At 58.8% G+C, this 10,498-nt stretch overlaps 1 protein-coding gene across 2 annotated transcripts in view; it reads right to left on the bottom strand.

Annotated features, from left to right (window-relative positions):
• Positions 1–9,773, bottom strand: part of PGAP2 (post-GPI attachment to proteins 2) — a 17,609-nt gene extending 7,836 nt beyond the window's left edge. Inside the window, exons 1-4 of one of the 2 annotated variants that reach the window (XM_009290874.2) lie at positions 9,723–9,773; positions 9,369–9,543; positions 7,376–7,628; positions 3,990–4,084 (exon numbers count right to left, since the gene is read on the bottom strand). In XM_009290874.2, coding sequence (XP_009289149.1) covers positions 3,990–4,084; positions 7,376–7,628; positions 9,369–9,533 — 513 coding nt within the window. In that variant the 5' untranslated portion in view covers positions 9,534–9,543; positions 9,723–9,773. Of the gene's footprint in view, positions 1–3,977; positions 4,085–7,375; positions 7,629–9,368; positions 9,544–9,722 lie in introns of both variants that reach the window. The other variant, XM_009290873.2, reaches the window with a different exon arrangement.
• Positions 9,774–10,498: the final 725 nt, after the last annotated feature.

Raw genomic sequence — 10,498 nt, 5'->3', positions numbered from 1 at the left:
CCCCCCGGCCCCCCTCCCCCCACCCCCACCCCCTCTGCCAGCCGCGCCGCCACTGCGCAGCGCTTTCCTTTTCGGAGGAACTCGCCCGTCACCCTTGCTCCCCGGGCGACAGCTCCATCTGCCGACACGCAACCCCGCAGGGAGCTGGTGCAGGGGACACCGCGCTCCCGGGCAGGGGCAGATGAGCCCTGGCTCCAGGTCAGGGCTGGCCCCAAAGGGGTCCTCTCTCCACAGGGAGAGAGGTCCCCCCCAGCTTTGGGAGGGACCATGCACCCCTGCAGGCAGCTCCCCTCCATCAGCAGGGCCTTTCCAAGATGGGAGGAGGAAGCCCTGCCAGGCGGAGGCACCGTGCTGGGTGGTGACATGTTCAGCCAGGGCATCACCGTGCCCCCCTGCACTTCCACCCAGGGATGTGCCGTGGTCGACAGGTCCTCAGAGGGGGCAAATGCTCCTTTGCCGGGCTCGGGCACGTGCGCCAGGACAGAGGAGCGCCACAGCACAGCTTGAGCCCTGCAGCATTGGGGAGAGGGTAACGAGGACAAGCTGCCACCTTGCCCTCGTTGCCACCTGCGGCACACGGCCAGAGACGCTTCGGCTTGGCAGCAGCCCCCAGCCCAAATGAGTCCTGCAGGACGGTGGGGTGGGTTTGCTGTGCCCCTCGGCCCATGCCCAAAACAAGCCACCCAGCAGCGCTGGAGCAGGAGATGCATAGGCTGCTCCAGCGCCAGCGGGTGCACGAGAGCCCAGGTGACAGCACCCAGCGACACCGAGCCCGTAGGCTTCGCAGGGGCAGGCTGCGCCCCCAGCAGAGCCCCAGCAAGGCCACCACCCCACAGCAGCTTCACGGACTGGCCGCGGACGTGCAGACACACGGGCTGGGCTCTGGAGAGCCATGCCAGCACCTCCCGCCTGCTTTCCTCAGCTCCTCGGGAGCGGGTAATGAACCAGCCCCGGCGGGTGGCATGGCAGAGGAGGGCAACCTGCAGGCAGAAGTGCTGCCAGATGGCAACAGGGCGCACCGGGTCAAAACGCCGCTGGCGGGACTTTGCTCACGGTGTTCCCTAACATTGAACTTGGGAGAAACCCACCCGAATTACCAGCAGAGAAAAGCCAGATGTTTAAGAGGCAGGCTGCTCACCTCCCTGACCCAATGCTCCGGCTCTGATGCTGTGATGGGTCAGGGACGCAGTCCTGACCTGCAGCCCCTGCTACACGCAGCGACGTGTACCCATGGCCATCGGGGTCTGCAGGCTCAGAGCTCAGCCCAGGGAACAGCCACCGTGCCCAGCTCACAGCCAGCATCTGTTTTTTCCCTCCCGTGAGCTGACAGCAGGGCTAGCGCTGCTGCTAACACGCTGCAACCCAAACTCACGGGCTTGCTGCAATGCTACAGTCTGCAAAGGTGCAACACCTGCAGACAGGCGCTCCCCGGGGGGTGACTGCTGCTCGGGGAGCCACCATCTGAGGTGCAGTGCTGGGGGGGGGGAAGAGATGCAGAGGTTTGGAGTTCTTGAAAAAAAAAAAAAACCCAAGACAAGCCAAAAAAGATAAAATAAATAAAGGAAGTTGTGGGAGAGCCGCCAAGGAGTGACTGCTGAGCTCCCATTATCCCCGTTATCACCAGAGATAATGGATCACTTCCCAGAGAGAGGGGGGAACCCTGGGATCTCCAAAAGCCCCTTTCATAGGGCATCTTGCAGCCAAACAACTGCTGGAAGCTTGTTTTCCAGGTCTCTGAAGTAAGCCAGCAAGGGGACGGTCTCGGTGAATTGCCGGAAGGGGACAATAAACAGACATGATGGAGGAGCCTTAGCAAGGCGCTCTCCGCAACTGTCCGAGCAGACCCCACGCACAGCGCTCATCCTGCTCGTACGCGGGCAGCTCGTCTGAGCAGACCCCACGCACAGCACCCACCCTGCTCCGTAAGCCGTCAGCTCGCCTGAGCAGACCCCATGCACAGCACCCACCCTGCTCCGTAAGCCGTCAGCTCGCCTGAGCAGACCCCATGCACAGCACCCACCCTGCTCCGTAAGCCGTCAGCTCGCCTGAGCAGACCCCATGCACAGCACCCACCCTGCTCCGTAAGCCGTCAGCTCGCCTGAGCAGACCCCGAGCACAGCACCCACCCTGCTCCGTAAGCCGTCAGCTCGTCTGAGCAGACCCCAAGCACAGCACCCACCCTGCTCCGTAAGCCGTCAGCTCGTCTGAGCAGACCCCAAGCACAGCACCCACCTTGCCCTGTACCCCTGTAAGCAGTCCCTTCGGAGAGACCTGCTCCCAGCCCTCGGCAGCTTCCCGGCCCCGGGATAAGGCTACACACCTCCGACAGTTTCCCCTGAAGGTCTCTGCTTTGCAAAGCGATCACCTTCCTGGGGCAACACAGTCCAGGGAGCCCTGGGGACCCTTCCCCATTTAGTGCTGGGGACTGTGAGGGTTGGACTGGGGATCAGCTGGGCAAGACGCATCCCCGAGGAGAAAAGGACAGAGAGGTCCAGGGAGCCCAGAGACGCAGGCAAAGCCAAGAGGGCCAGAGGAGGGCCACGAAAATGATTGGGGGGATGGAATACCTCTCCTATGAGGAAAGGCTAAGAGAGTTGGGGTTGTTCAGCCTGGAGAAGAGGAGGCTGAGGGGAGACCTCATCGCTCTCTACAACCACCTGAAAGGAGGTTGTAGCGAGGTGGGGTCGGTCTCTTCTCCCAAGTAACAAGCGACAGGACGAGAGGAAACGGCCTCAAGTTGTTCCAGGGGAGGTTTAGATTGGATGTGAGGAAAAATGTCTTTACTGAAAGAGTGGTGAAACATTGGGACAGGCTGCCCAGGGAAGTGGTGGAGTCCCCATCCCTGGAGGTATTTAAAAGACGTGTAGATGAGGCACTTAGGGACATGGTTTAGTGGGCATGGTGGTGTTGGGTCGACGGTTGGACTCGATGATCTTGGAGGTCTTTTCCAACCTCAATGATTCCATGACATAAAAAAGATGACGGCAGACTTTTTAGCAGGGCCTGTTGCGACAGGACAAGGGGGAACGGCTTTAAACTAAAGGGGGGTAGATTCAGACTGGATGAAAGGAAGAAATGTTTTACACTGAGGGTGGTGAGACACTGGCCCAGGTTGCCCAGAGAGGTGGTGGATGCCCCATCCCTGGAAACATTCCAGGTCAGGCTGGACGGGGCTCTGAGCAACCTGCTCGAGTTGAAGATGTCCCTGCCCACGGCAGGGGGGTTGGACTAGGTGACCTTTAGAGGTCCCTTCCAACCCACACTATTCTATGATTCTATGATTCTAAGAGGCACACGTGGGCAGAAGCAGCTTTCACACATGGAGTTTCAAAGCTGAATGCCCTGCCCTGCCCGCCTGCGGCTGTGCCGGTGCCCGTGGTCCAGCACTCACGCCACAAACCAGCACGGCACCAAAGCTGCATCCAGCCGATGGAGCCAGAAGCCCCTGGCTGGATCCTCTGCCTGACCCGCTGCACGTCCGGCGAGTCCCTGAGCCCACCGACCCCCTCACAGAGGACAAGACCCACAGCCAGCCCGCTCAGTGCGGCAATTCCTGGAGGAAAGGGATAACACAACACCTGCTGCCTGCTGCTGGCAGCTGTTCCCAGTTTGCAGCACCGGCAGGTTCCCGGTTCCCCAGCACAGAGAAACCAATTTCAGCTCAGAAACGGGCATCCTCAGGCAAGGAGAAGGGGTCAGCAAACCCGACCCATGGGGACACTGATGGGTGGTTTTCAAATGTCAGCTCTAAGCGAAAACCAGAAAATAGGAAATTAAAAGATTCCTCCCCACTTTGTTTTGGTAAACCATGAATTTTGGTGACCGTGTTTCCCAGTTGCACCCGGTGGTGTTAACTCCTTTAGCACCCGGTTATGGTTATTTCACAAGCGAGCGACAGCCAAAGCCCTCCACCGCCAGCCGAGAGACCCCCCCCAGCACCCAGCACTGCACAGAGATAAGAAGGAAAGTTTCTGTACCTCGGGACTTACTGTGTGTTTCTTAGTCATTCTCCAGAGGATGCACGTCAGGAGCATGTGGCCCAGAGCCGACGTGATAAAGACGATGAAGGCATTTTCGTGGATTGCTGAATCAACAAGACAACAGGTTTCCTGTTAAATCTGAGCCAAGACCACAAGGGGAACGCGGGGCAGGCTTTGGGAGGGTGAAGGACTGCTTTCTGCAGGATGCGGTCCTGCTGGGGGTCCCAGCACCCAGGAGATGCTGCGCCCCCAGCGCGAGCAGCGGTCCGGGGACCAGGGTCTTTGCAGGAGACAGGCACAGCATGGCCCCGCACCCCCCCCCCCCCCACCCACGCAGAGCAGGGGAACGGGGATTTAACGACGCAGCTGCTCGCGCGTGCCTCGTGGCCCCCCGTAAGCCCGGGGCTGGAGGGGGATGCGAGTTGCTGGAATACTTATTCCAAAGGTGCCAGGAGGGTGTTTATGTGCTCTGGCACCTGGTCTGAGAGTCTCCATCGCTTCACACAGCTGTAAACCTCGGGCACCCTTGAGAGCAGCTCAGCATCACCACTATTGTTCTAGGGATGGGGAAACTGAGGCACAGAGGGGGGTGAGCCAGTCCAAGATCCAGAAAGGGACATCTTCTGTCCTCCTGCCAATTAACAGTCGTCATCAGCCTCACCACCAGCACCGAGGCCATCTCGTGCGTCACTGAACTAGCGCAGATTTAGGGTCAAGCTGGAAATGCAGCTGGAGCAACACTAAGCCAGAGCAGCTCACGAAACCCCAAAGCCACACACAAAGCCCATGCAACTGCAGGCGAGTTACTTTCAGATGAGTACTTCTATTTAAAAGAGTTTCCCAGCCTCTTCTCCAGGAACTGAACCACGGGCTGAACTCCCAATCACCTGAACACAAGAAATGATCTTCCCTGCTTCCCCTCTCGATTCCAGGCGAAGGGAAACCACGCGAGGAGCGATGCTAAAGGCAGCTGTTAGAGGTGAAGAGGTGAGCAGTGCCCTGCAGAGATGATTAACCTGAGCCTGTTCTCACCTCAACACGGCAGCTAAGGTCTGAAACTTTCCCCACAAACCTGAGATTAGCCTGTAATAAGGATCTGAGAAAAGTGGGTTAGCCTCAGCTCTCAGCGCAGCTTTTGCCCAGCCGCTCTGCTGCGCCTCAGTCTCCCCCTCACAAAGCTCTGCACAAGCCGGGCAGAGCCATCGGCCGCAAAACGAGGCGCAGGCAGAGCCATTCGGGTGACAACGTGCTTTGAGGTATCCAAACCCCAAAAGAGCATCTGAATCTCTAAGGGCGTGCTCCCAGTCCTGACGGGTGGGAGAAGCCCCACTGGCAGGTGGTCTGCAGTCCCCTGCCATGGTGCAGGCAGCCGGGGACGCCGGCAGAGGCAGGAGGGGTGGTGACGGGATGCCTCGCCGTTGGGGACAGGGAGTGCTGGCAGGAGACGAGGAAGGTGAGCTGGACAGGAACATCCCCTAGACCACAGACCTCCATCAGCTGGAGGTTCACGTCCAGCCGTCCCAGCTCACTCAACTCGGCAGCACACGGACCTGCGGTTTCCGAACCTGCTCCAGCCCTGCAGCTCGGGGTTACCACACGCTGTGCTCTCCCCTGAAGAGCAAATGGTTCCACGACGCTCACAAAACAGGACTTGGGGAAGGGTCTGTTTAAACCCTGGCGTGGTCTGGGGGTTCAGATGAGACAGCACGTTTTGGAGGATCTACATCCTCACACTAAAGGCTGGGGAGGTCCTTGGACTCTGTTCGTGACACCGCAGCCCTGAAGCCACCAGGCTTACTGGTGAAGACCCAGCGGAAGCCAGTGAGCACCCAAATGGTGGGAAGCTTCATCGGACCTACTGCCAGTGTGCCAGCGACAGGCCCCGGCACGGACCGCTCTGGGCACGGCTCCTGAGCGGTGAGCAGAAAGGCAATAACCACCGCACTGCGAAAGACAGAAGCACCCGTGAGTGGGAAAATAAGCGGCGTGCGCAGAGAGCTGTCAGCTTGTTGGGGCTCACGCACTTGTTAGCTGTTTTTCCCCCGGACAGCCTGCCGTTTTGATGTGCAAGATGCAACGTCTCCAAATACCCGCTTTGGCAGGGCATCAGGACAGCGCCCGCAGCGCTCTGCGCTTCCAGCGCGACACCCCGCTCCGATGGCGGCGGCGGGCTGGAAGGAGCCTCAGAAATCACCCACCTGGTCCTCTGCGCTGGGGCTGGACCCCTCAACCCCGCAGGCATGTTCCCGGCCTTCTCGGAGGGCTCCGGTGGCCACAGCCCATTTCCAGTTTGCTGCTCTAAGCAGTCGCGAGGCTTCCTGACCCCCACCGCGTCTGCCTTTCGAGAGCTTGTTTTCCTCACCCATTGCGAGTAGGAAGATACTCTCAGCACAAAATCAGCTGCGTCCCTGCCCCCTCATCTCACCTCCCTTGCTGCGAGGAGACAAACCCTCTTCTGTCAACCTCCCCTCACCAGCACCGCTCCAAATCCTCACCAGCACCACTCCAAATCCTCTCTTCCCGGAGCTCTGGCCTTGGCCTCTCTCTTTGTGAGACTTTGTGACTACACTCTCCAGCGTGCTCCCACAGCCGGACACAATATCCATCATCATCACCCTCAGGCTGCGCGCAGGGACAGCCGACACACGACTCTCCCGCTGACAAGTCCCAGAACTGGGTTTGTTTCCTCTGCAACAGCACCACCTTGCTGGCTCGTGGATTTGAGTCCTCTCAAGTCAATCCCCGGTGCCTCCTCCAGATCTCAGGATTAAACAGCGGCTGGTTATCACCACTGGCACTTAAATTCATTTCAAACGAGACCATGTGGGAGAAGAGCATTTCCCAGCCTATCGTGACCATATTTTGCACACACTGATTTAACCTTAAAAATTCTGATTTTGTTTTCGGGTCAACACAGGAAATTTTACCCAGAAAATTTTGTAGGAGGGTATTTAAAACGCAGGTGGAAGAGAGCGTGGGCTGGAAGCCAGCTCAGAGCCAAAGCTCAGCAGTGGAGACAGAGCAGACAGCAGGGACGAGCACTAACCTGCCTTGGCTCAGCTGCGGTGAGATGTGTTAAGCACGGCCTTGCAGACAAGCGGGAACCAAGCGCTAAAGTCTGACCCTAGGCTTGACACAAAAATTCAGCCTACGGTTTCGGCCCATTATCAGCAACCAAGAATTTTGGGAAGAACATGGCTATCTGCACATTACGGACATAACTTTGCTCTATAAACACTAATTTTAATAGATCCTCTTTATTTTTGCTGTTTTTTCCCCTCTGAACTGACTACTTCCATAACACCGGCGTGAAGCAGAGCTCTGCAAAGCCTCGGCAGCCGTGAGCAAGACCACCGGCACGACGGTCAGCGCGGAGCGTGGGAGGAGACACCTACCATAGTTTTCAGATGAGGACACGTACGTCAGAATAAGGAGGGCGAAGTTTTCGAGCAGGTTGAGCAGCAGGTTGAAGTGGCACAAGCGCAGGTAGCGAGGGTGCGAGCAGTGGCAGCTCTGGTAGTGGTTCCAGTAGGCGACTGCCACCAAGAAGCGGGGAGCCGAGTGGAGGCCGATGCAGAGGCGCCAGACATAACGCTGGGGGGTCTCGCCTCCGATGGCGGCGCTGATGGAGGGGAGGTAGTTAGGGACCTGGAAGAGAGACAGCGGCTCGCGGGGAGAGGCATAGGGGGTGTGTCATATTGTCGTATTTATAGCTCTCCAAGACGCTTAAAACTGTTTTGTTTTTTCCTAAATCGGTTTATTCCTATTTCAAAAGCCAGGGAACGTAACGTGGCAGCAGCCCTGGTCCATCCCCCAGGACCACGCAGCCCCCAGCACGCTGCCCCCAGCCCTGCCGGGACAGTCCCCGGGCGCTGGGGTGCCCTGCTCGGGGTCCCGCGCGGGTTTCTTAGCTTTATACTTTTGACCTTTATTCCTTCCCTTTACTCAGTCGTGGTCCCCCACGCGTTCTCTAACCCCAAGTTTGGGGAGAGAGGAGAGGAGGGTGCACGGCTTTGTTAGCCCAACCCTAATGGAGAGAACCGATAGCAACAGCAGGCAAAGACAGCGTTCAGGGAGGAACATAAAAGCAGGAAAGCCATCAATGCAGCCCTGGAATAAACTCCCAACCTCCAGAGTTTCACAGCTCGGGGACTTCCCGAGCCAGCCACGATTGCTATGCCCCAGGTAATCCACTCCTCCATGATCCTGCTCAGTCTCCCCTGGAGCCCACGCGGAACTGTGTGCCCCCAGTGTCCTGCGGAGAGGCGTTCCCCAGATCGGCTGCTCTCAGGGCATTAGAAGGGGCTGGTTCCTCAGGCAGAACCTGCCACCTCCGTATGAGATCCCCTACTTCTCATACTGGCAGAGGGGTGCAGTGGATCCCTGCCTGCCCTCTCCAGGCCAGCCGCGACCTCAGAGGTCTCTGTCTCGCCCCTCCCTGCTCTCAGCCCATCGTCTCTCCCTGTGCGCAGCTGAAGAGCCCTCGCTTCACCACCCCAGGAACAGGAGCTGCGTGACACCTCTGAGCGTCCTTGCTGCCCTGCCCCGTGCACCCGAGCCGCGAGGAGGGGACAGAACCACACGCTGGGTGCGCACGTTACTTATTTCTCCAAATCCAACTGCCCTGGCATTTCGTTGCTCCGTCACCCCCCTCAGCAGCCTGCCTCGCCATCCCTGCTCCAGGATCTCAGCATCACCATCAGCCTGTGTCACCCCACTGCGTGCAGGCACGAGGAATAACACAGACCCCATAAAGCCCTGGGGTCATCTCCTGCTGGTGTGAGAATGACCACCTAACTCCTGCCCTCTGTTCCCAGCTTGTAACCAGCTGCTTATCCACGCTTGTGCCGTGGCTGCTTGAAAGCCCTGGGGAGGAACCCGATCTCAGCCCTTTTGGAAATCCAGGCGGTCCCCCTCAACCAGAGCTCCCCAGGCACGTGCTTGTGACTCCTCTGAAGAACTCCAGTAGACCTGAGGGGCGGCAGCTCCTTTTATAAAAGCTGGGCTAACTCTTCCACAATCACCAGCTTCATGTCCTTCTCATAATCACCATCAACGTTTATAAAAGCTGGGCTAACTCTTCCACAAGACAGTACATTTATCTGTAGCTTCACCAGCTTCATGTCCTTATCATAATCACCACCACCATGCTCAGCACAGACATCAGCCCGACCAGTCCGTACTTCCCTAGGTCCCTTTTAAAAAGCCGAAACCTCAGTTGCCAGTCCCGAGTCATCACAAGTACAATAAAATAAAGCAGCTTGTTCAGGATCCCATCTGGCAGGAAAGCCCAGAAGAAGAGAGGATCCCTGCCACCCCACCCCCCCCGCCTCCCCCAGCCCCCCAGCCACGACCTCGGAGGACGTTTTGCTGATGAGAGTCACTTACCCCGCAGTGGGTCGCTGTCGTCTCCTGGAAATGGAACAGCAGAGACCAGATCACACAGAAAAGGAAACCAAAGAGCGGGCAAAACACGGTCCCAACGGCCAGCGTGGTAAAACGGAGCCGGAAGAGGATCCCATCTCGATCCAGGGGCAGCGGTACCTGTAACATCTTGATGGACCTGAAAACAAACAAGCAAGCAAACGTTTGACGGGGATTCTCTGTCCTCCTGCAAGGTCCAGCCCCAAATAGCCCTGGGCAGGGATGCACGCGTACGGCTGGCAGAGACGGCCCCTCACGCCCGTGTTTAACGGCCGCACAGCCCTAGAGCGGGCATCAAGGACAGGCGGCCGAAAGCACCTTTCTGGAGACGCAGGAAGCCCAAGACCCACGTACAACAGCGAGCAGGGTCAGAGCAGTGGCCCGCACGCAGCAGGACGCGCTCAGAGCAGTGGCCCGCACGCAGCAGGACGTGCGGGCAGCGGGACGTGTGGGCAGCGGGACGTCCCGCGCTGTGCTGCAGACCGCAAGACTGATCTGGCTGGAAAGGCACGTGAGCTCTTTTCGGTGGGGTACATCTATCCAGACCATTCCTGGGCCACGCTCAGAGCTGCCGCACAGGACAGCGCTGACGTAGCGAGGGCGCTGCGTGCTGCCCGCTGCCGCTCCTCCGCTGCACCCCACGGCCCCGTCCTCACTCCGCTGCCACCGCACCACGAGTGCACCGCAGCTCCGCATCCAGCACCGTCCCAGCCGAGCGCTCAGCACCTTTACGGGCAAGACTCTGGATGCAGGATCAGGACCTTGCAAGCCCCGCACCTTGCACAACGATAAAGCCGTTGCTCATCAGGTCGGGCAAGCCGGGACAAGCGGTTTGTCAAGCCCTGCAGCCCGCCTCTGGCCCAGGGCTCTCCATCAGCTCAGTCCCAACGCTCGCCGGCTGCGATCTCGCCCTCAGCCACGGCCGTTCATCCTTTAACCTTCCCACGCGCCCTCGGCCGCAGCCCTGCTGCCCTCAGACAGCCGGGGTCAAAGCCATGTTAAATCAGTCCCGGTCATCACACGCGTCTTGCTTCGAGCTCTCTTCCCGCTGCGCCTGTCCCTGACCTCTCCTGTCCCGGCAGGCTCCCCCCCCC

Source organism: Aptenodytes forsteri, unplaced genomic scaffold, assembly GCF_000699145.1.
Source record: "Aptenodytes forsteri isolate BGI_AS27 unplaced genomic scaffold, ASM69914v1 Scaffold254, whole genome shotgun sequence".
NCBI classification, from domain to species: Eukaryota; Metazoa; Chordata; class Aves; order Sphenisciformes; family Spheniscidae; genus Aptenodytes; species Aptenodytes forsteri.
This window is presented reverse-complemented; position numbering and strand designations above follow the sequence as displayed.